This window comes from Podarcis cretensis, assembly GCF_951804945.1.
Source record: "Podarcis cretensis genome assembly, chromosome: 1".
In the NCBI taxonomy this organism is placed as follows: Eukaryota; Metazoa; Chordata; class Lepidosauria; order Squamata; family Lacertidae; genus Podarcis; species Podarcis cretensis.
In genome coordinates this window covers 136,678,561-136,703,631 of record NC_137170.1, presented here as the reverse complement: position 1 = coordinate 136,703,631, position 25,071 = coordinate 136,678,561, and the positions used below count along the sequence as shown (strand labels likewise).

Below are 25,071 nucleotides of genomic sequence, written 5' to 3'. Positions count from 1 at the left end.
ATATTTGCACTACTTTGTTGGCCAATGGGGAATACAGTTTGATGCTGCAGATATCTTTCTTTATCTGTTTGTGTGTGTTAATATTTTATTTATTGATAAGAACACATTTTTTGCTCGACTCTTAAAACTTTTGAATTGAAAGCTGGAAAGCTGCAATCTTTGCACTTACTGAAATGTAAATCCCACTGCAATGATTTTTACTTATTTATGAACATGCATTGAATTCAATATCAAGGGTACTTCTACGACATATTGCAACAATTCACAATTTTATTGCACTCTGTGTGAATAATAATAATAATAATAATAATAATAATAATAATTTTATTATTTATATTCCACCCATTTGACCGGGTTGCCCCAGCCACTCTGGGCAGCTCCAAACAAAATATTAAAAGCACAGTAAAACATCAAATATTAAAAAACTTCCCTATACAGTGGTACCTTGGGTTACAGACTCTGCTAACCCAGAAATAGTACCTCAGTTAAGAACTTTGCCCCAGGATGAGAAGAGAAATTGTGCGGCGGTAGCTCGGCGGCGGCAGGAGGCCCCATTAGCTAAAGTGGTGCCTCAGGTTAAGAACAGTTTCAGGTTAAGAATGCACCTCCAGAACAAATTAAGTTCTTAACCCGAGGTACCACTGTACACGGCTGCCTTCAGATGTCTTCTAAAAGTCAAATAGTTGTTTATTTCCTTGGCATCTAATGTGTGGTCATTACACAGGGCACATTCTGCTGAAAGAGTAATGCATCTCCCCTCCTTCCTCAAAAGAAAATTGATGTTGAAAATTGTAAGTCCTGCCATGCTAGCTGTTGGGGGAGACAAACAGTAGAGAGGGCTGTTGCATTTCCAGGTGGCCACTGTAGGAAGTGGAACACTAAACTAATCAAACACAGATCAGTTGTTGGTCTGATTCAAGACTGTTCTATTTAGGCTCTTATGTAACAAATGCTATATTTATATTCTTCTTACAAGTTTCATTTCTGGTAACCCACATGAGGTGGGTGTACCACATCCAATCAGCTTCCTGTTTTCAGTAAGTTAATAAAACAGAAAACAGTACTCCATAAACCAACTAGCTAAAAATGAAACACGCAACACATCCAACCCTTTGTACAATGCACAGTGAAGAGCTTCACAGAAGTCTGACTGCACCAAAAAAAGTGGCATCTCCATTCAAGACGATCTTGGCTCCCATCCGTGGAATGGTGAGCTGAAGCTCATCCCCTTCTTCTAATTTTGCAATACCTGCCAAGAGAGTTTGAATATCCTTACAGATATGTAAACATATGAACATGTACAGATTGTTATCAATCAGTCCAGAGACACCTCTTTGATTTAATGTTGTTATTGCTGTGTTGCTAATAATAAGGTCCCAGGATGTAAAATAAAACTTATAATACAACAAATAAAAATAATTATTTTCCTAAGTAGAACATAATACCTGGAAAGAGACTGTGTGGGTCTCCAACAAGTGTTGGGAAGCAACACCTGTGTGACACATATGGTATCAGTCTGGGTGGGTGACTCTCTTCCTAACTCCATAGGATTTTTTAGAAGATAAAGGGATGGACAATTATATACACTGCCTGAGATCCTTGGAGAAAGTGCAATATATAAATGTAATAAAATATAAAAAAATAAAGATTGACTTCTAAAACTGAGGCCCAAGTTGGTGGCCACAGCTTTCAGATCATGGAACAGGAAACGGAAGCCCTAAACTACCCATAACAGATCTTAAGCATGATGTGAGCATTGCTTATAGACAGTTAATCATGCAAGTTCTCCAACACACACTTTTCAAGGGCAGGAAGTCATGTGAATTGTTCCTCCACCACACAGAGACTCTTTGTCATCCAGGTAAGAATTTGCACTCAGGCTTCAAAATTACTGAGCACATTCTGCTGAAAGTAGCTTGAAATACCGGTAACAGCCACAACTCCACTGAGGAGAATCTATTATTGTCTTTGAATACTGTTCACAGGCAACTACCACAGAGTAGGTAAAGATAAGGAATTTAGGAATTTATGTATGAAACTTAATGAGTTCAGTGAGTGGTTGCAGAAATATGTGGTACACACTCACACCACTTAGAAACACTGTGTCAGATATATTTTTAAGCTCCTCATTCCATGTGTGTAGGACTTGACAAAATGTATTTAGGACAGGGAACGTATTTACCAGCAGTATAACAAGAGTTGTTAGGATTAGTGAGAGGCATGTTTTGGATGCAACGAAATAATGTAACCAAACTGAGATCATCACCAACTACATGAGCTTTTTTCCTCTGGATCCAATGTCCCATTGCAAACATTTCATCTGTATACAAAACCTGAAGAATAAAGACAGACAAAATTGATTACACTATGAAACTTTAAGAAAACAGAACAAACTCCAGGAGCTTACTGAATTCTTTACCTGACCATATATGAAAAAGTAGCCAGTTTCTCTGACAAGTATTTTATTTCCTTGCTCTTCAAGAGCAGTTCCTCTTTTAAAGCTAAGAAGCCATGGAACTATACTTGAACCATCTAAAAGAAACAAAAAAAATATTGTAAGAATAAGCTAATCAGTTTATGTTTCCTTTTAGCATCAAAGGCATGTTGCTGACTTTTGAAGAGAATCAGTTGGATTTTTTGAAATCAGTCGTTTCTACCTTTAAGATGAGATTCAAAGAGCTGTGGTAACAACTGCGTTATACCTGCTTGTTTTTCTCTTGGGTCACCAAGAATAAGGCACCCTCTCCCCATCATAGATTATTCATGTTTTCAAAAATTTCTGGAAAGTTGCAGCAGTGCAGCAAAAATAGAAAATGTGGATTGCCCTAGTATGCACTATATTTTCTATATTTATATTCACTATATTCACTATATTTACTAGTATGCACTACAATTTGAGTATATGCACCACTCGAGGTGGTATGGCTAACTTTTCTCTAGGCTGATAGCCAAACTGACCCATGGGTCAACTATCTAAGTGGGCATGACCATTTTTTCCAAAAAGAAAAAGAACAAAGAACAATTTGAGGGGACTTGAGGGGGGGTCACCTCTTGGCGTCACAAAAACACAACAGAAGACATGCATTTAAAATCTTTAGAAAAAGAAATTGACAAATTTGGGAGGGCACAAATCTTTTGAAACCACAGTAGGGAACAGAAGGAACCAAGCCAGGCCTCTTGGGACGCTGTCTGCAGCCCACAGGGTAGTAACCCCTGCACTAAAACAAGTGCAACAATGGAACAGAACTCACAGTGCTCATGTGCTCCAATGAAGCAGCAGCTCACAGGATTTGAAGACAGGGTCACCATTTCAGCATAAAGCTGTGCTGACAAATTCCCATTGGAAATGTGAAAGGATGTTACTAATGGAAATGAAAAGCTGAGCACAATTTGATGTTTCTTGCCCTGTAGCAAGTGAAAGGGAATCATAGGTGGTGCTGCCCATTTATTTGTGGCAAGAGTAAAATGAGGTTTAAAAAATGCTGCATTACCATGTTGCTGAATGTCACGCTTGCTGTCAGCCATCAACTGAAGACATGACTGTAGAACTGAAGGGGGAAACAGAAGGAAGGAACTAAAATATACATCCCAGCAGCCGAGACACAAAAGTACAATTCCCCTGCAGTGGCCACAGAAGCAGAACAATATTGATGGTAGGTTCTGTGTGTGTGTGTGTGTTTCTCCTGCCGTCAGGGGCAGAGGAAGAGGGGTGGGGGGCGGGTTTACTGACTACCTTTTGAGGAATTATTGTTTGAGTAAGACCATACCAAACCAAAAGCTCTGAGCTTCAAAATTTGCCCCTTTAAATAACAACAGATATAGAAAGTGAAAGGCAGCTATGGTTAGAGGTGTTAAGTTGAGCAAAAATGGGATTTAACCAACACAAAACATAATGAATCTACTTTTCCAAAATAGTACAGATTTTTATGGTGACATACCATCAGCCTCTGAATATATTGATCTATACAGATTCAGTATTCTGTTTTTTTGAACAGATTAACCATTACTTATTTATCTGCTAATTCTGTATTGTGTCTTTCCACCAAATCGTGTTGAAGATTAATAGTAAAAGAATACAGATATTTTGTATTGTTTGTATTTGTATTGTTTATAAATTTTAGCAATGTTGCTTCAATTAATCTGTGTAGTTTGTTCACCTTCTATAGACAAAATAACACTAGTGAACCTACCAGAGTTGAAGTGTTCCCCATGTGTGAAAACAATAGAGAAGACCAGGTGTGAGGAACATTTTTCATCCTAAGTGGGAAATTTTAAGGAGACCACCAGCGGAGCAAGCTGATCGGGCGCCTGGGGTGGCGCGCATGCCCTGCGCCTGGGGCGGAGCCTGTGGGGGCGGGGCCAGCTGCCCGTGGGGCTAGCCGGGGCAGGACGCTCCACGGGGTCTCTGAGGAGTCTGCCTGCCTCCTCCCATGCAGTCACCCAACAGCTGAGGGAGAGGGGGCGGGTGGACTATTTGGGGAGACGCGTGGCTCAGGCGCGCTGCAGGCCCCGCGGTGAGTGCTGCCCGGCATTTTGTCACCCCCCCTCAGTGGTGGCACCCGGGGTAGCCTGCCCCCGCCCCCCTACCTCTGGCACTGGAGGCCACATGCTAGTAGGCAGGGCCAGAGGTAGAAGGGTGTGGAGCAAGCAAGCACAATTCTAGGACATATGCAGTTAGGCAAAAGCTCTCAGGGAGCTGGGAGAGCAGGGCTGGTGAAAATCGTGACCTGGAGAGAGTCCTAAGGAATGGATTGAGCTGTTCAGTCCCTGGGTCTGAGATTTCTTACCCCTAGTGTGTGTGTGCGTGCACATACACACACACACACACACACACACATGCACACACACATACTGCTTTTTTCCCTAAAAAATATTTAGGGGTATTCTCATTTTCCTACTCATATTGAAATACTGCCCCTCAATGAGGCCAAACTTAAGATTCACAAAATGTTTAGGGGTATGCGTACCGCTGTATTCCCCCAGAAAAAAGCACTCTGTGTGTGTGTGTGTGTGTGTATCAATGTTACATTTTCCAAAACCACATTCATATTAAAATAAACATTTCCCCATTCATATCTTTCTTTAAAATAAACCAATTTACGACTTCCCTTCTTCCTCCTCCCTGGTTCCTTTAATTCTCCCACCTATTCTTGTATTTTCATTTAATTCCCTTTATCCTTTATTATTCCTTTGTTATGTGTTAGACTGTTGAATTTACCTTACTCCTACTAATGTTTTCACATGGTTATAGTTGTTTTCCACTCCACAACAATTTTCCATTCTTCTTTATATACTTGATCTTCTTGTTCTCTTACTTTATTCGTTAGACCTGCTAACTGCATATTCTGTCATTTTTAATTGCTAATCCTCCGTATTTAGGACATCACTCACCCACCATTTCTGGGCTAACAAAATCCTAGCTGCTGTAGTAGCACACATAAATAGTTTTTTTCTGAGACCTAGGTACTTCCGTCTGTACTATTTTCAAAAGAAATACCTAATTACCATAATTTTGGCTGTATGCCACAGTCCCAGCAAACAAGCTTACATGCCATCTCTGGCTTTCATATTTGTTTGTTGTCTTATTTACTAAGCTCTTTTCACTTACCTGCTTCTCTTGCGTGCAGAGGAGACCGTTTCCCCCTGTGTTTTTCTCCACTCCACATTATCTCTTCACTACTTTGATGTGGTCCAGAAGAAATTTGCTGCCAACAACATACGCAGAAAGTCAATATTAGGGCTGTGACTCCTGTCCTTCCCCAAAGCGAATGGAAATTGCAGAACACCCAAAGAAGTATACATTTCCTTCCAATGGGTTCTGCAGCTCACCTGACTAGAAGCACCTTCTAATACATTCAAGTAGGGAATGAAGGAATTGGCCTCTTTGCTCTTTTCCCAAGACCTCAAGAGCTGTGGAAATGATGTCCTTGTCTGGACCCTGCAGTTCAGCTTGCTGCTCAGCATTGCTAGTTCTGATTTTAATGCTGTAACATAGTAGAAAGAGACTGCTGCAAGGCAAGATGACATGAACACTGCAAGCCCCAGAAATATTAGTAAGAACCCTTTAGGATCCAAGCCATTAAAAGGATGGGAGGTGGTGATATGGCTCTTTCCTCGTGTGTAGGTCATAAATGCCATGCCTCCTTCCTTAAACACCAGATGAAAACTTCAGCTGATTCTTTCTGGTGAATAACCACATCTTGCCAGTTGCATCCAAGATATGTGGCCAAAATGCAGACAGCACTTACTTCCTGTCATGTGGGTCTGTTGATGCTATATGCATGACATTTAATGTTTGCTTCTGCTTTGTGGCTCTGTTTCTGTAGTTCCCCAACTGACCTTCCTCATTTCAGTTTCAGCTTCACGTATAGCAGTTCAGCTACACAGCTGTGTATGATCTTCACCACATCCAGGTGTCTGGTCATTTTGAATTCCATTGTACTCTTAGATAGCAAGCTGTGTAGGAAACTCTTGGCAAGGTGTAGAGAATACAATGTATTGGCTCCGAGTACCAAACATGACATAATTAGGTATTTTCATTTTCCTCTTATACAATCCAGTGCCAGAAAGATTAAAACTCTGACATCATCAAAGAAATCCTATCCAACTACAGGGATTAACAATGCTACTCTTGTTTTTCAAAAGTCACTAAGAAATAATTATGTTAAAGCTCCTAGACCATGTATGTCTTATTGATACACTAAGGCTGCAGCCCTATACCAATTTATGGAAATGGCTCATTGATCACAGTGGGGTTTAGAATCATAGAATCTTAGAGTTGAAAGGGACCCAAGAGTCATCTAGTCCAATCCTGTGCTATGCAAGAAACACAGCTAAGAATCTCAGAAAGATGGTCACCCAACCTGTTTAAACACCTCCAGTGAATGATAGTCCACCACTGTCCATTGTTGAACAGTTATTTCTGTCAAAAAGTTATTCCCATTGTTTTAGTTGGAATCTCCTTTCTTGTAATTTGAATCCAATGGTTTGTGTACTATCCTGCAGTGCAGGAGAAAACAAGCTTGCTCCATTGTCCATGCGACAGCCTCTTAGATGTTTCAAGATGACTATTATATCTCCTCTGTCTTCTATTTTCCAGGCTAAACATACCCAAATTTCTCAACCATTCCTCATAAGACATGGTTTCCAGGCACTTTATCATCTTGGTTGCTCATCTCCAAGGTTGTCAATACCCTTTGTAAACTGTGGTGCCCAGAACTGGACACAGGACTCCAGGTGTGACCAGATCAAGGTAGTGTGGGACTATTACTTCCCTTGATTAGGTCACGCTTATGGTCTATTAAGATCCCTAGATCCTTTTCACATGCACTACTGGCAAGCCAGCTATCCCCTATGCTATATTTGTGTACCTGGCTATTCCTAGCTAAGTGTAGAACTTTACATTTGTCCCTATTGAAATTCATTTTGTTAGTTTGGGCAGTGATCTCTGATCCATAAAGATTATCTTGAATCCTGATACTATCTTCTGTGGTATTAGCTACCCCTCTCAGATTGGTGTCATCAGCAAATTTGATGAGCATCTCCCGCTATTCCTCCATCCAAGTCAATTATAAATATGTTGCTCAACAATGGGGCCAGGACAGAACCCTGCAGCACCCACACTTGTCACTTTTTACCAGGATAACAAGGATTCATTGGTGAGCAATTTCTTGGTTTGGTCAGTCAACCAGCCAGAAATCTACCTCATAGTAACAAGCTGATCACATAACACCAATTCTGTTACAAGAAGAGGAGTTTGGATTTGATATCACGCAGGTGGCGCTGTGGGTTAAAGCCTCAGCGCCTAGGGCTTGCCGATCGAAAGGTCGGCAGTTCGAATCCCTGCGGCGGGGTGCACTCCCGCTGCTCGGTCCCAGCGCCTGCCAACCTAGCAGTTCGAAAGCACCTCCGGGTGCAAGTAGATAAATAGGGACCGCTTACCAGCGGGAAGGTAAACGGCGTTTCCGTGTGCGGCTCTGGCCAGAGCAGCGATGTCACGCTGGCCACGTGACCCGGAAGTGTCTCCGGACAGCGCTGGCCCCCGGCCTCTTAAGTGAGATGGGCGCACAACCCCAGAGTCTGTCAAGACTGGCCCGTACGGGCAGGGGTACCTTTACCTTTACCTTTTATCACTACCCGAAGGAGTCTCAAAGCGGCTAACAATCTCCTTTCCCTTCCTCCCCGCCAACAAACACTCTGTGAGGTGAGTGGGGCTGAGGGACTTCAGAGAAGTGTGCCTGGCCCAAGGTCACCCAGCAGCTGCAGGTGGAGGAGCGGGGAAGCGAACCCAGTTCCCAAGATTACGAGACTACCGCTCTTAACCACTACACCACACTGGCTGTCACTGGTACAACTCCATAGCTGGCTGGTTTTGACCTATAAAGCTCTTTGCAGTTCAGGGTCCCAACACCTTCTGGAATGATTTTCCCAATATGAACCTGCCTGGACCCTTATATTTTCTTCTGAGCCCCTTCTCCCGAGAGAGGCTCAGAGGGTGGTGACAACAGAAAGGCCTTTTCCATTGTGGCTCCTCATCTGTGGAACGCTCTGCCCAGTAAGATCCATCCAGTGCTTTTCTTGACATGTTTTTCGCGCCAGGTAAAGACTTATCTTTTCCCCCAGAGAGAGATGATATTGTTATGTTATCAAGTGTGATTGTGAAGCTTCCTGTTACGGGGGTGTTGGTGTTGTGCTTTTGTGGTATAATGTTTTAAGCTGCTGAGGCCTTTGGGTAACAAGTGACAAAGAAGTCACATAATAATACCAATACTACTAATAATTCAAGGAGCTGGTTTTAACATGTAAATCCTTATACAGCTTGTGTCTTATACAGGCCTCTCCCAACAACAATATACCTGGACCTTATGAGCATCTTCTGAGGCCCTTCTCCATATGCCCCTACTGAGAGAGGCACAAGAAAGGCAACCAGGCAGATGGCCTTCTCAGTTCCATGCTCTCTGGAGTAAGGCCTGCATGGAGCCACCAAACACCTTTTTGGAGTCAGATGAAGACTTTTCTTCACCAAGGGAATCAAGGCTTGATGTTAGTACTGCTCTGGGTTTCAGAGCAGTAAGCGGTGGCTTATGAACTTAATTGCTCATCGAAATTTTTATGGTTGCTGTTTGATACTCTTTCTCAGATCATTATCGGTTTGCTTACCTGCCTCTCCTCCCCAGGTTGTGCAAGTTTCTGGTTTCTTGAAATGGCCAACATTTCAATCAGTTCCCTGAAGCAGTTTCCACACAATGGAAAAAGTCAGTTGCAGTTTCTGAAAACTGAGTTACATCCTTCACGCCTCCACAGTAAATACCAAGCCTAAGTAGAAAGATCCAGAGAAACACTACAGTACCATGTCCATGCCACTTACTTGGGCGAAGTCATATCAAAAGTATAAATGAAACACTGCCATCTACAGGATGATAATCCTTGTAATGTTCACTTCTTATGCAAAGCAAGTATATTAGAACTGTATCAGTTAGTAGTCTTTCAGAGTAAAAGAACTAGATCCATATTTCTTGACTAGAAAAATAAGGGTTGCCATAAGACCCAATTTTCTAGGATTTGCTTGGATCTCTTTGGGCTAATAACTGGCCTGAATTTCCAGCTTTCATTCTGAAAGGGGAGAGGAGGAAGCCTCTGCTGTCATAGAATACAGGTGGTGAACCAGCAGCCCATCAACCTGATGCACCTTTGTAGCATTTTTCTATGCAATGGCACAGAGGGGGGAGGGGAGTCAGCAAACTACACGGGGGCTCTGCAGTTGACAAGATCAGCATTCTTTTTTTTCAGTCTTTGCCACTGGGACTGCATGGAGTTGCTCTCTAAGCGATTGCAGCAGCAGCAGCAGCAGCAGCAGCACCCTAGTGTTGGTTCTGCTGTTACTACCAGCATCCTGAGTGCTTCCTGAGAATTTGTGCAATTTTGATGAACATCCGGCCCTTTTTCTCCTTTCCAGGTCAACTACAACTTCTTCAATTCACTCCCCACCTCCAAATTAAGGAGTGGGTGGTGGGAAGAAAGCCTGGGAGCTTGAAGCCCAAAGAGTTGATTTCCGGAGTTTGGAGCCTGTGTTTGCCTTTTGAAATCATCATCATTCAAAAGTGAAATATTCATGTGCCATGTGCCAGGATTAGGCAGCAGCATAACAGGAGAAACTGAAGGATGTGAAATAGTAATCATATTAATATGCCATGCTACAACATATTGAAGTAAGGAAGAATAATCTATCTGAAAACAATTCTGATGCACTGACCAAAAAAGGATAAGCTTACTATACCAAACATCAATCAATCCTTACTCAAGTCATATGTGCCTTTAAAATTATCTGAACTGAATGTATAACAGATTAGGTTGGCAGTGTTGTAAGTGTTAAGAGATTATTTTCCACTGCTGCCCAACTGATGGCCTATTCTACATTTTGAAACTACAGGAAATTGACAGATAATTATACCGAAAGCAAAACAAACACACAGAAAAGGCTATTAGCAATTGTAGGTGTTATCAATTTATTGCATATGTTAGTACATAAAAATAGAGGTTATGTAAAAGGAAAATCAATCTACTATTGTAAAAAAAAATGAAAATGAAAATGAAAGTGCTTAATTAAATGCATGTCTAAAAATATGAAATGACAAGTATTGTTTTTAATCTGTAGAAAACACACATATACCAACAGTCTGGCCCTAAACATGTTTACTTATAAGCAAATCTCACAGAACTCAACAATATTTACTTTAAGTGAAAATACATATGGCTGCAGTTTCAATTTTTCTTTTGATCTAAGTGAAACATTCAAAATTGAACCCACAAGTATCTTTAAGTCTATTGCATGCAGCAAATTTATTTTTTGGCAATAGTTCTACCATAAAGTTTTGTGTCATTTGCAAAAAGTTACACAAACAACAAAAATCTATAGATGTTTCCCCATACTTATTTTCTAATTGAATTTTACTGAAATTTCAGTAGCCTTAATTTTGTGGATCTGCCAAAGCAGAAGGTAGGGTATATAACCTTAGCAAATAAATAAGAGCACCAAAAGGACATTTAAATATCCTTACTCTGATTTCAGTATTACCTTGTGCCACAATGCACAAACCCTTGATAACAGACCCTCAATTGGTCCCATAAATTAATCCAGATTTTTTTGCTGAATTATCAAAGGTAAAAATGTATTCAAAACAATACACCTGTCATTACAATTGGACCCAATAAGCTTGTGCTATAATATTTAAAAGCATGACCTTCCTGAGGGGATAGGGGGGACATCTGAAATGGAAAGGGGCTTGATACAGTTCCTATGCAAATACTCTTTGTGAAAACAAGCACAAATTTCATATAAGCATCATACTCTTAGCTCTGCACAAGTACTTACTTGAAAGCATAAACTTCTCTTATCTCTTCAGGCATAACTGGGGAGTCAACGAATCATTCTTCATTCAACCCTAGACCATTGCTAATCTTTCTGGAAAGTACCACAAATTTCAGAGACAAAATTCGAAGCTCAAGTCTCGGCTGATTTACTGTCCCACAAAAGGCTGTTCAGCTGCTCTTATATAAAAGATAATGTAACCTATATTTTTTCTACAAGATGATGAGCTCCAAGCAAAGTCAAAGTGCACATAGCAAATACACATATCATTATGAAAAGATGAGGGGAAAGGGATATATCTACAACAAATGCTATAAGATTAATAATTACTATAAGATTCTCTTCCAAAGCAATAATATACTGATCATTGTCGTCTAGGGTGTCATTGCAGCATTCCTGCACTGTTTTAACTTCACGCTTTCTACAACTGTGGATGGTATGATCTACATCCTACAGTATGCTATTGCATGCTAATGTTGAAGGTTTTGTATAAGGCTTAATTTACTTTCTGTGAACACTAATAGAGGCATGTTTCCAAAACCGATGAAGCTAAAATAGCATACCACAAAAAAGAATGGCAAAGTACAAATGCTGTAGTTCCTGAAATATATCAAATTATTTAAGAGATTATTTGCAGTTTCTGTGTCATGTAATAAATGTTAAAAGAATGATGAATGAGATGTTGGAAGAAGACTAAACAGGAAACAATTATGTCAGAGAAGATAGAGGAAAAACAGAAAGAAAATGTCCTCAAATAGATACTCAATATTGGTTCTAAGGGGCAATATCCAATGTTAGTCATACTAAACAGACTCACTGAAATCAATGGATTTAAGTAATTTCAGTCCACTGATATCAATGTGTCTACTCTGAGTATGACTAACAATTGAGTATTACCCATTAGTTTTCCACTTCCTGCACAATTTATGCACTCTTCAAACAAGCACAACCAGTTTTATTTTACTACATCTTAAAAAAATGAGTGGTTAAAATTGCATTCTGTAAGATTCTGGAGCACTATAAATGGGTAAACTGTTTTTTCTTTTTCTCAGAAAATAAAAAACCCAGTTTTTTGCAATAAATGCACTGTGTATAAAGCAAAAATAAAACAGAACACACACACACACTAGATATCCTAATAGAATAAGTAATTTGATTTTGTAAAGTATGCTCAATATCAAACTCATTATTTAATACTCGTCTTCATCACTTAGTCTGGCCCTCTTAATAGCTCAATCCTAAGTATATTTTCATGAGGAAGTCCTGTTGTTTGGTGGGACTTATTTCCTGAGAAGTACACCTAGGATTCTAGCCTTTAATAACCAAAATATTTTCAGTTTTATTCATGTTACATGACATCTGTCAACAGTGTTTAGAAAATGGCAACCACGCTGCAATGAAAGAAACCCAATTCCCCTACAAGAAAACTTTTTAATTAAACATTTTAAAATAGTTAAAGAGGAGTTTGATATGAAAAGCAGATTTTTTAAAAAAACCCTTTCCTTGTAGTCCAGCTTCTCCCAATTGCCATATTGTTGCTTAAGTAGAAAGCAATATTCCAACCAGACTTTAGGTTTGATGCATTTAGCACTCATGGCTTCTAGGGGAACAAGCACAAGAGGCAAAATGCACAAGTGCTAACGGCAGTAAACCTTCCAGTATAAGGATAGCAAACATAGCAACATGAACACTAGTCAGCCCGTCTTCATGACTGGATGAGAATATCAGCACTAATATATCATTAACTTTAAATGCATCTTTTCTCCATTCATCCTGCACGGGGATGTAATAAGCAATGAACGCAGCCATGTCATACTGAATAGAGTGTACTTCCATAATTTGTTTAATTCCTACCCTGCCTTTCCTCCCGAAGGAGCCCAGGGGGCCATTAGTGCTACTTATAATATTAAGCACACAATCTGAGATGCATAACAAAAGAATTCTGGGGTTTATCATGCATCCCAAAGCTCTAGCTACAGTGTGTGTCGCTAATCATGGTTACCTATGCAGCCCAAACGTACACTGCATGCAACAGCTCTGTTCTTCTCTTAAAACCTGTGGAACATCCAATGATGTCTGTCTGCCTGCACAACAGAAATCTTCTTGTACAACAGAACTTCCGGTTTCTCTTCTCCCTGCCCCATCCCACCCTGCTCTATGAAGCATCCTATAATCCTCTGGAGCAAAATTTGGGAAAGGGGGGGGGGGCTACAAAGGAAAGAAGGCCCATTGCACAAGTGGATTCCTCTTGCACCACATCAGATCTCCCCAAGGGTTAACTTAAATTTTACCAATAAGTTTATTAATGTGTCTTAATCTAAGAAATGGAAATTAAGATTAATTTTATCAAAAACATCACTAATTTATAACGCTAAGTGTAAAAACTATCTGGCTCATAATTTATTAGATCTCTCCATGTTTAATTTTGCTCTTTAGATAAGTACAAGACAGAGTACACACTTTAAAAATTGTCATTCTTTATCACTTTCTACAAATCCAGGTACAATGCAGTTGTATCAGACACAAAGACTGGAGTTAGTTATATTATTGTTACATTAGATGACATTTTTGCCATTTCTTCAGGGGAATAACTCTTTGCAACTTCTTTGATGAATTGTTCAAGTGCTGTGAAGTAGCCTTGGCACTGCCAAGTGTCATTATGAGTTCCATCTGGAAATATTGCCAATCTCTTAGTCCGAGCAGGGGAAAGCTCATAAAGCTGCTTCATCATAACTGGAGGAATCAGCTGGTCAGCAAGCCCAGAGATGAACAGTGAAGGCATTCTGCATTGAGATATTTTTCGATAGGAGAGGAACTTGTTTTTATAGCACCACAAAGGAAGGTATCTCATTGGAAAGAAAGAAAACAGAGTGCTGGCCATGTGCGGGATACTAAGGAATGTGTTCTCCACGATGATGGCAGAAATCCTATGGGAATTCTCAGATGCTAGGCGAATAGCAACTGCTCCCCCCAAGGATCGTCCAAAGAGGAAAATTTTTGTCTTGTCAAGATCAGATCTAGTCATCACATAGTCTAGCACAGCCTCAGAATCTAAATAGATGCCATCCTCGCTTGCTTCTCCTTCACTTTTTCCATAGCCTCTATAGTCAACCAGCAATAAGTTTACTTTCAGGTTCACCAGCATCAGCAAAGCATTGGGTAGTCTGTGACCAATGTTTCCTGCATTTCCATGAAAGTAAATGATAGTAGGTGAATATGAGGAATTGTCTCCTGTGTTTCTGAGAAGAATCAGATTGAGCAACACACCATCTTTGGTTTTGATGAAGATATTTTCATGTGGGATGCCAGTAGGCATGGGGACATAGAGTCGTGATGAAGCAGGTTGCTCTGGGAAATAAAGCAACACATCCTGGAATTTATATAATATACCTGCAATAGATACAAATATTAACAGAGGTAATATCATGCCTCCATACAAATGAAAAGTTACTATCAAAGGTAAGAGAGAGATACGGCAGAGGCCCCAGGACCATGAGACCAATGCAAGGAGCCACTTTTCAATGAAAGTCCAAAGCATCCATGATTTTTCCATTATAGTAGTCAATGAATCTTTAGTCCATATGAAGCCTGAAAAAAGAAAATAAATAAGCTTCTTTAAAAACAACTTTTAAAAGGGACAACAAATGTATAAGGTAATTCATACCTATACTTTATGTAGTGCAAAAGACGCGTGGGCTCCAAAATAAATTTAAATAAATAATTTAAATAAATAAAAAGACGCGTGGGCTTTCAAAATAAATTGAAATACAGTGGGGGGAAGGAAATCTAGATCTAGAATATTGTGTGTAATCAATGCCATTAGTATTTCTTCAGAGAGCATAATGTGTAATAAAGTGGGGAGATGACCTTCTACAAGAAGTAACTCCAAAGCTCAATAGCAAAAGCAGAAAGAATTATGGAGCTGCTTAAATGACACTTTTCTAAATACAATCACTAAGTACAATTTGATTAGCATCTTTCAAACACCCCTACCAGTCGTTATGCCCCCCAAAGCAGCTACTACCCTCACAAACACTACAATATGTCTGGGAGTGCAGAGCAGGATTAGGGAATCAAGAGAAACTGTTAGAAACAGATGTGCCTTCACGTAAGGAGGCTCTGGATCCCAGCTAGCATCATATAGACCAGTGGTGGCCAAACTTGGCCCTCCAGCTGTTTTTGGATTATAACTCCCATAATCCCTAGCTAATAGGACCAGTGATCAATGATATAGACAATACACAAAAAGCCTAAATGCTTCAAACTAAAGCCATTCAGAATAATAGGATAAAGTAACACAGGTGCCTGGTAACTGAGGACCAATAAAATAAAAATATAGGACTACCAAAAACGATGTTGTTAGATTTTATGGATCTTTGGAAAGCAATTAAAGACAAGATAGGGGATTCAGCTGAAAATGAAATAAATTTTGTGCACAAAATACGTCTTTTAGTCATTTAGAGGGGGTAGTTTCCCAAACCTATATCTTTATAAATTTGTGAACAACTGTCAAGGAGCTATCAACAATCCAATCCAACCACAGGGCAGGCACATACATGAAAGGCACGGAATGCAATTAGCTCCTTATTAACAGAAAATAACACAGCAGATTTCTCTGGTTCATCTTAATCCAGCTAAAACATTGCTGAAACTGACCACTAGCTCCGAGCTTCCCACCTCTAGCCTTTCACTCTGGATCTCTCCCAAGAGGATGAAGTCTGCATTGAGGGGGCAAACTCCTCCTCTGGGCCTAACTGGCCCGTTGCTCAGCAATGTGCAGGACTCTTTTTGAGTGGGGTGGCAGAGGGGGAGGCAAGCCAGCACGACTGTGACTGTTTTGCTGCTGTGTAGCAGGGCCAACTAAGTTGGCACTCACACTGTGACTCTCAGTCTCTACGCCTGTCCTGGAAGGCCCTCCTTCTCCTGACCTCTCTTAATCGCTCAAACTCCCTGCTTCTAGGGGGGCCCTGCTTGCATCTCCCTCATGCTCCTCTAGTCACCCTCTTCCATCCCGCCCATGACCACAGTTGGTCACCCCACTTTGAACAGTGTAGCATCAAAGACACTTTGATGCTCAAAAGGCCAGGAGCGACATTGATTTGAGTAAATAGTAGTGTTGGCAGCAGAATATACGATACCAGAAATTTTAAACCTATAATAATAAAACAACTCATCAAACCAGCAAAACCACCACTTAAAACCTTCTAAGCTACCTGGTTAAAGCAAATAGGATTACAGCATATGTTAGGTAAAAGCCATCTGAAATAGACTAATGATTACTTAAAAGCTTGCAGAGACAGCCACCTGCACTACCACTCATGGGAAGTTCCATAGTCCTTTAGGTCCATAGCCACACGCGCACAAAATGTATGATTCAGTCACATTTAGAATACTGCATATGCTGTAGTTGTAATTGCTCCATTTCAACTGGATACTGTATTGTTAGGCCTTCATATCCAGAAACAGGACATACAGCACTTAAAGGAGTACCGATGGTGTGCCAAGTTACAAAAGGAAGTATATTAGCCAGTATTGCCTCACTATCATAAATGTTAATTTTGAAAAACAGGAATGAGGCTACATTAATAACTGTTAAATTTATCAAATAAGTAATTGCAGCTTTGGAAAACATCTTGTATCAGACATCATTCTTATTAATTTCCAGTTAAGAGTTGCTTTTTTAATAGGGCACTACAGGCTGCAGTGTTCACATACAAAAGAGAAATCACAAACTCAACTATGCATCCAAGAGTGATGTTCCCAGAATGATGTGATTTTTCACAAGCAAGTTTTTAGGCTATTAAATCATATTTTTAACAATATATTACCCAGACAGCTTTCCTGGATTTCTACTGTGGCTATCACCAAAGCTTCTGGAATGACACCATAGAGCCAAACTTTTGCCTTATAGTAGAGTGGAGGCTACATGCATTATTACTTGGAAAAATCAGGACTTCCAGGTAAACATGCACAAAGCCATTCTACCACCGTGAACATACGCACATCGAAGCAAATCCCACTGAAACAAACTGGAACTGCGAAGCACACTTATTTCAGATACTATACAAACTCAGCAGGGCTAAATTCCAAAGAATGTCATTTCGAGCTAAGTAATGAGGCTGCCGGCGGATCTTCACGTAGCGAGGCCAGAGAGAGAGCGGCAACCGGTCAGAACCGACGGCGCCGGGCTGCGCTGCCCTCGAAGGCGAGACAAGGAGGCGGGATGTGGGCCCTGGGCAGGAGGGCGCTTTCCCTCGTGAGGGGCCGAGGAAGGGTCAGCCGGGAGAAAGGGCCTTCCTGCAGCACCGAGAGCCGCCGCCGCCGCCGCCCTGTCCAGGAAGCGCCAGGCAAGCCGCGCTTCGCTGCCTGCTCCCGGGCGCTGGCTAAGGGAGGCGGGGGACGAGGCCGAGAAGAGAGTCCCGCGGCTCCCCAGCCGCCCCTACCTGAGCCTCCGCTGCTCCGCTCGGGCGGATGGAGCCCCGAGGCGCCCACCTCATCGCGGTCCCGGGCGGGACATGCCCGCGCCCCGCTCCCGTCTCCCCCGTCCTCCTCCCCGCCCCCCGGCCAGGAATCTCCTCGCCCACTCACCACTTCCGGGAAACCGGCACGGACGGCAACGCTTCCGGGACAAAGTTCGAAGGGCAAAGGTTTCCAACGAGCGCCGCGACGGAGCCTATCAGGGAAGCGCCTGGTGGTGGAAACTCCGCGAGAACAGGCGAGGTTTCGCACGCGCACATGCGCAGAGCAGAAAGGCCGTCGGGCGCTCTTCCTGTCAGGCTCTGCTTTGGTCTCTGTGGGAGCGGCGGAGGGGGACGAGGAGGAGCCCCGCGGAGGTGAGCAGGGAGGGGCGGGGAAGCCGCCTCGTTCCGAGCCGGAGCCCTGGGCCCAGCAGGCCGGCCGCGGCTCTGCGGGGTCTCTCCCTTCTGCGTGCCAGGCCAACTCTCCGGCGCCTCCGGCCCAGGGCTGGACGTGGGGGGAGAAGCCCCCGCGCTGCTCCTGCTGGGTCGCCTTGGCCGCCAGGGGACGCAGGTGGCGCTGTGGGCTAAAGCCTCAGCGCCTAGGACTTGCCGATCGAAAGGTCGGCGGTTCGAATCCCTGCGGCGGGGTGCGCTCCCGCTGCTCGGTCCCAGCGCCTGCCAACCTAGCAGTTCGAAAGCACCTCCGGGTGCAAGTAGATAAATAGGGACCGCTTACCAGCGGGAAGGTAAACGGCGTTTCCGTGTGCGGCTCTGGCTCACCAGAGCAGCAATGTCACGCTGGCCACGTGACCCGGAAGTGTCTCCGGACAGCGCTGGCCCCTGGCCTCTTAAGTGAGATGGGCGCACAACCCAAGAGTCTGTCAAGACTGGCCCGTACGGGCAGGGGTACCTTTACCTTTTTACCTTGGCCGCCAGGAGCCCCCGAAGTGGCCTGGACACACCTGCGGGCAGTCGCAGCTACGTCAGCATGTGATTTCTGTATCGGTCTCTGCGGCGTTGTGCTCCTCCCAAATGTGAAAACTAAAGATATTTCAACATTGTCCTCTAGTATGAACACGTGTGTCTCTTGCTCTCTCCTCTTTCGGCCACTCCAGACCACTGACCCCTCAAGTCCAGCATCTGTTCTCTCAGTGGCTAACGCTGTGGAAGAAGTGCCCACACAGGAGATGAGAGCAACAGCCCCCTCTCCCCTCACTTGTGATTCACAGCAGCTAGCATTAAGAGGCAAAATGCATCTTACTGTGGGGGTAGAACATTCCCATTATGGCTCCATGAATTTATCTAATGCTCTTTTAAAGCCATCAGATTTTGGTGGTCAGCGCTATGTCTTGCAGGAATGAATTCCATAGTTTAGTTGTGCACTGTGTGAAAAAGTACTTTTTTGCCTTTCTTTCCAACATTCAGCTTCACAGGGTGGCCCTGAGTTATGAGAAGAGAAAAACTTCCTAAATCCCTCCGCAGCTATCACCACATCATGCATAGATGGCATACAAATAAAATGATGTATGTATCATCTTACCATTTTTCTAAACTAAAGAGCAAGATGAGCACGCAACCCCAGAGTCATCCGTGACTGGACCTAACATTGTGTAATAAAGCTGAGATTTTAATTCATTTTAAACGTAGAGCAATGTGGCTAATTCAAGGAAAAGCAGGAATAAGGTGGGAGTTGTACTATTTGAAAACAAGCTTGCTATTTTCTTTCTTTTTGTAGTGGAATACTCAAGATGTCTTCCATCTCTACTTCCTGTTCTCCTTCCCAACTAACTGTGGCATCACAAGTTCCTTTTGAAGATCTCTGTTCAACATTAGAACGAATACAAAAATGCAAATCCCGACCTGAGAAAACCAAGAATTTCAAGGAGTTTTTAGATTCCTGGAGGAAATATCATGATGCTCTTCATAAAAATGAAAAAGATGTAACAGATTCTTTTTATCCAGCAATGAGGCTTATTCTTCCACAGTTGGAAAGAGAAAGGATGGCTTATGGAATTAAAGAAACCATGCTTGCTAAGCTGTATATTGAGCTGTTAAATTTACCCAAAGATGGAAAAGATGCTTTAGAACTCTTAAATTATCGAACACCTACTGGCTCACGGGGACATGCTGGAGACTTTGCTATGATTGCCTATTTTGTCTTGAAACAAAGGTGTCCCAGGAAAGGTCAACTGACCATAAAACAAGTGAACGATATTTTAGATTCCATTTCTAATAATAATGCTGCCAAAAGGAGGGATCTGGTCAAGAAGAGCCTTCTTCAGTTAATAACTCAGAGTTCAGCACTTGAACAGAAATGGTTGATCAGGATGATCATAAAAGATTTGAAACTTGGTGTCAGCCAGCAAACCTTACTTTCCATCTTTCATCCTGATGCTTCAGAGTTGCACAATGTTACAACTGATTTGGAGAAAGTCTGTAGACAGTTACACAATCCTTCTGTATTTCTTAGTGATGTTTCTATTACATTATTTTCTGCCTTTAAACCGATGCTTGCTGCTATTGCTGATATACAACAAATTGAAAAACAAATGAACAACCAGAGTTTTTACATAGAAACCAAATTAGATGGTGAGCGAATGCAGATGCACAAAGATGGAGATGTTTACAAGTATTTTTCCCGAAATGGGTATGATTATACTCAGCAGTTTGGAGCTTCTCCCTTGGAAGGTTCATTGACTCCATTTATTCATAATATCTTCAACAATAATATTCAGAACTGCATTCTGGATGGTGAAATGATGGCCTACAATCCCACCACAAAGAACTTTGTACAGAAGGGTAGCAAATTTGACATCAAAAAGATGTCAGATGATTCAGAATTACAGACATGCTTCTGTGTGTTTGATGTTCTAATGGTTAATAACCAAAAATTGGGTCATGAGATGTTGAGCAAAAGATATGAGAAACTGAACGAGATATTTACACCAATAGAAGGTCGTTTGCAGTTTGTTCCTAAAAATCAAGCTAACACTCAGAAAGAAGTAATAGATTCTCTAAATGAAGCAATAGATAACAGAGAAGAAGGAATTGTAGTAAAAGATCCCATGTCAATTTACAAGCCGGACAAACGTGGGGAAGGATGGTTCAAGATCAAACCAGAGTATGTTAGTGGACTAATGGATGAACTAGACCTTTTAATTGTTGGGGGCTACTGGGGAAAAGGTCTTCGTGGTGGCATGATGTCACATTTTTTATGTGCAGTTGCTGAGACTCCTCCGCCTGGTGAAAAACCGTCAGTGTTCCACTCCATTTGTCGTGTTGGTTCTGGTTACACTATGAAAGAACTTTATGATCTTGGCTTGAAATTAGCCAAATATTGGAAACCTTATCGTAAAAGAGATCCTCCTTTTAATATCTTGTGTGGAACTGAGAAGCCTGAAGTCTATATTGAGCCTTGTAATTCAGTCATCGTCCAGATTAAAGCAGCTGAGATTGTGAGCAGTGATATGTACAAAACTGATTATACATTACGTTTCCCTCGTATTGAGAGGATAAGAGAAGATAAAGACTGGCATGATTGTATGACTCTTGACATTCTAGAGCAACTCAGAGGTAAAGCTTGTGGAAAGCTAGCGACTAAGCACTTTGATATAGATAATGATGAGCCACAAGGAAAGAAACGTAAAACTGTGCCCAAGATTAAAAAAAAAATTGGTTTAATAGATCATTTTAAAGCTCCTGATCTTTCAAATGTAAACCAGATTTCCAGTATATTTGAAGATGTTGAGTTTTGTGTTATGACAGGGACACAAAAATATTCAAAATATCAGCTGGAAAGTAAAATAGCGGAATATGGCGGCAGCATAGTCCAGAATCCTGGTTTGGACACCTATTGTGTGATTGCAGGAATTGAGAATGTCAGAGTGAAAAATATTATTTCTTCTGACAAGTATGATGTTGTGAGAGCGGAGTGGCTTTTACAGTGCTTTCAAGCCAAAACATTTGTACCCTGGCAGCTTGATTTCATGATTCACATGTCTCCAGAAACAAAACAGCATTTTGCCTGTGAATATGACTGCTATGGTGATAGTTACACAGGTGATACTGATATTGCCAAACTAAAGCATGTGTTCTCAAGAATGAATAACTTTCAGGCAGAGATCTCTCAGGATGCAATTGCTGACATAGAAGCACGTTATTCATGGGAAAGCTCTCCACTAAGTATGTTCAGGCAGCACACAATTTACCTGGCTCCTTCTGATGAATTGAGTAATTCAGGTGCTAGGATTAAACAAACAAAACTGTTAACTGCAGCACTGATACTTCGATTTCATGGAGCAAAAGTGGTTCAGCAGCTTGAAGAGGGTGTGTCCCATGTAATCAGTGGAGATCCTGCTCATTTGAAGGAGATAAAGACTGCGAGAAGAACGTTCAAAAGGAAGTTTAAAATTTTGTCTGAGCAGTGGGTAAAGGATTCTATAAAGACTGGCAAGTTACAAAATGAAAATGTTTACTTAATTTAAATCATTTCATTTAATAGGAAAATAATTACTTTGATTAACTTCATTTATCTATTTAATGAATTCTGCCAGGCTCTTTTTAATACTTCACTTCATTTTGACGTTTGTAGATAAAGTTTCACAAGTATGAACATGGAAGAAAAGCTTTCAGGTATGGTGCTGAAAATTAGGTTATTTTTTAAAAAAGCAACCATCCATTTTATTGAGCTGCGGCTAGCACATTTATATAGCTGCTTTGGTCAAATATTTGTTAAACATAAACCCAACTTGCAAATGAGTTGAACTGGAGAAAGTGCACCTGAAGTAATTTAGTCAAACCCAATAGGACTATAAACCAAGCAAGTGTAACCACCTCCAGTACTGTGGATCTAGTCTAGGCTTCCTCAATCTTGGCCCTCCAGATGTTTTTTGCCTACAACTCCCATGATCCCGAGCTAGCAGGACCAGTGGTCAGGGATGATGGGAATTGTAGTCTCAAAAACATCTGAAGGGCCAAGGATGAGGAAGCCTGATCTAGTCACTGTGCTGGGCTCTGTAGAGCTCTGCCGGCACAGCTGCCAGTGAGGATCCAGGCGTCTCCACTGTGGCAGCCTGTGGCTTGTCCCACATAGGTATTTTTAGACTTCAGTCTTACAGGGGTGGTACAGAAGGTGGTTGAACTGCCTTCTCCAACTCTGCTCTTCCTGGCAGTAAAGAAATGAGGGTGGATATGTGATCTTGCACTCCCGTCCTTTTAATGGATGTTTTTATAAATAACTATTTTCCTTCCACTGGGAAAAACTTTAAGGGAAATGCGGGGGGGGGGGGGGGAGAGAGAAATTCACAGCAGCTTGGGGCCCTTACCAATGTTGGAGCTTCAAAAGCTGTTAGATGTTTCCATAAATGTTGTGTGGTGGATCTGACATTTTATTTCTCCATCATCGATGGACAGGGGGCTCTTGATGTTTCCTTGGACTCTTGGGATATATTTCTGGGGTCACAGGATTGCAGTTTGCAGGTTACAATTTGAATTTAAAAGTCTAAATTAAATCCAGGCATTCATCCTTTGAAAGAAAGCTCTGTAAATAACTATACAAATAAAATACTTTTTTAAAAAAAAAACTGCTTCTGATTTTGAAATCAGAAAGACTTGCTGAGAGTACTTTCTGATGTATTTCAAGTATACTAGGAACACTTTTTGATATACCGTATTTTTTGCACCATAACACTCACTTTTTTTCCTCCTAGAAAGTAAGGGGAAATGTCTGTGCGTGTTATGGAGCGAATGCCTACGGGTGCTGGGGGTGGATCTGCTGCAGTTGTGAGCAGAGGATCCATGGTTCCCCTTCCTTCCCTCCTCCATGGCTCGCTTTGAAACAGCAAAGAGGGAGAAGAGCTGTTGAGTGGGGAGGAGAGAGGGACAGAGAGCCTGCTTGCTTTAAAGGAGCAAAGCGGGAGAGGAAAGGAGCCGCTTACACTGTCCGGTTGGCTCCTTTAAAGCAAGCAGGCTCTCTGTCCCTCTCTCCTCCCCACTCAGCTCGCTAAATAGCATTATTAGCAGCATCCTTCTCCACACACCCCATGCATGCTCCTTGTCCCTTGAGTGCTTTTCCTTCCCTCCCCACTTAAAATGTGGTTACAAAGCACAGATCCACATGGATCCTCAGGATTTTTGCACTGGGTCACCCCAAATTCACCATCAGATCACATAGCATGTCCATGGCTACATCTTGCACCAAAAAAATCACGCACCCACTGTTGCCTGGGGCCACAGTGGTGCAAAAACGTGGTTACAAAGCATGGATCCACATGGATCCTCAGGATTTTTGCATTGGGCTACTCCAAACTCACTGTCAGGTCACATGTCTGTGGCCACAGCATGAACCACAAAAATCATACATCCACTGTTTCGTTTAGAATATTTTTTTTCTTGTTTTCCTCCTCTAAAAACTACGTGCGTGTTATGGTCTGGTGCGTGTTATAGAGCGAAAAATACGGTATTTTGGACGCTGACAATACTAATGTTGAAGAGTCTTTGTTATCCAAACATTTTTAAATTTTCTACTAGGTGACATAATCACTCATAATCACAGGTTTTGAAGCTAAAGAGGAAGGGGAAGACCCTAATACAGTGTTGCTGTCTTCTTTCATTCCAGATCAAGTGTGGGAAAAGGTTTGATATTTTAGGCCACATACCAACTAAAATACATCAACACATACCCTTTCTTGCATTGCATTTATATTTCACATTTATATTTGCCCCCCCCCCCCTTTTCAAATAAAATGTCATACATGCATTGTTTGTTCATTTGCCACATTTCTCGGCTTGGCTTGGCCATGTCAGGTCTCAGTGCGAGGGATAGTGTCAGTGAGCGAGCTGAGGAGGGGGCAGCGGGAGGCAGGGGTCCAGGACCAGGAATCTTCTTCACCTGCTGAGCAGCAGCAGCAGAAAGCTCCAGCTTTTGTAAGCAGAGTTTCCAGCCTCAGTTGCTGGAAACAACATTAGTTGTTCCTGGCCAGACCTTGCTGCTTCTTGCTTCTCGTGACCTCGGCTTGGACGCTTGGCTTTCTTGACCCTTGGATCATCTGACTACGTGAACTGAGATACTCTTGACCTTGGACTGGACTGGACCTTGTATATGGACTCTGCCACCTGGCAAGTGCCCCCTTGAGACTCGACTGGTTCTCCCTCCACTAATCTCTGCCGTGGCTGACAGCACAGGACTAGGACACTAGCCAGTCCAACAGTCCAGAGTTGCCCCTTGTACTTGAGACCCTATGTTTC

The 25,071-nt window shown here is 42.0% G+C and overlaps 3 protein-coding genes across 8 annotated transcripts; 1 reads left to right on the top strand and 2 right to left on the bottom strand.

The window, feature by feature from the left end:
* Positions 1–304: 304 nt before the first annotated feature.
* On the bottom strand, positions 305–7,674 carry TNFSF13B (TNF superfamily member 13b). The gene is made up of 6 exons (XM_079988514.1): positions 5,830–7,674; positions 5,609–5,705; positions 3,492–3,548; positions 2,420–2,532; positions 2,183–2,333; positions 305–1,249 (listed from the first exon to the last, which is right to left on the bottom strand). Exons 1-6 carry the CDS (start codon positions 6,136–6,138, stop codon positions 1,137–1,139), a joined length of 840 nt encoding a protein of 279 aa, XP_079844640.1. The 5' UTR covers positions 6,139–7,674; the 3' UTR covers positions 305–1,136.
* A 6,093-nt stretch (positions 7,675–13,767) lies between these two features.
* On the bottom strand, positions 13,768–18,067 carry ABHD13 (abhydrolase domain containing 13). Of its 6 annotated transcripts, none has more exons than XM_079982028.1 (2): positions 17,957–18,067; positions 13,768–14,956 (listed from the first exon to the last, which is right to left on the bottom strand). In XM_079982028.1, the coding sequence occupies exon 2, from the start codon at positions 14,919–14,921 to the stop codon at positions 13,908–13,910; it is 1,014 nt and encodes a 337-aa protein (XP_079838154.1). In that variant the 5' UTR covers positions 14,922–14,956; positions 17,957–18,067; the 3' UTR covers positions 13,768–13,907. The 6 variants fall into 6 exon arrangements, with proteins under 6 accessions (XP_079838154.1, XP_079838158.1, XP_079838157.1 ...); XM_079982032.1 differs by lacking the exon at positions 17,957–18,067 and adding an exon at positions 17,812–17,932; XM_079982031.1 differs by lacking the exon at positions 17,957–18,067 and adding an exon at positions 17,861–17,932.
* Positions 18,068–18,943: 876 nt separating this feature from the next.
* LIG4 (DNA ligase 4) lies at positions 18,944–23,556 on the top strand. The gene has a single exon (XM_079995874.1). The coding sequence runs from the start codon at positions 19,575–19,577 to the stop codon at positions 22,308–22,310; it is 2,736 nt and encodes a 911-aa protein (XP_079852000.1). The 5' UTR covers positions 18,944–19,574; the 3' UTR covers positions 22,311–23,556.
* The last annotated feature ends 1,515 nt before the right edge of the window (positions 23,557–25,071 follow it).

Bases quoted from the DNA above. Each gene is read 5' to 3' on its own strand.
- LIG4 (XM_079995874.1), top strand. From the start codon at position 19,575: ATGTCTTCCATCTCTACTTCCTGTTCTCCTTCCCAACTAACTGTGGCA.
- ABHD13 (XM_079982027.1), bottom strand. From the start codon at position 16,700: ATGGAACTTCCCATGAGTGGTAGTGCAGGTGGCTGTCTCTGCAAGCTT. The intron at 14,957-16,648 runs GTAATCATTAGT...TTCTTTTTTCAG, and splicing joins CTGTCTCTGCAAGCTTTTAA to GCTTCATATGGACTAAAGAT.
- TNFSF13B (XM_079988514.1), bottom strand. From the start codon at position 6,138: ATGGCATTTATGACCTACACACGAGGAAAGAGCCATATCACCACCTCC. The intron at 5,706-5,829 runs GTGAGCTGCAGA...TGTTGTTGGCAG, and splicing joins TAGAAGGTGCTTCTAGTCAG to CAAATTTCTTCTGGACCACA. The intron at 2,334-2,419 runs GTAAAGAATTCA...TTTATTCTTCAG, and splicing joins ACTTTTTCATATATGGTCAG to GTTTTGTATACAGATGAAAT.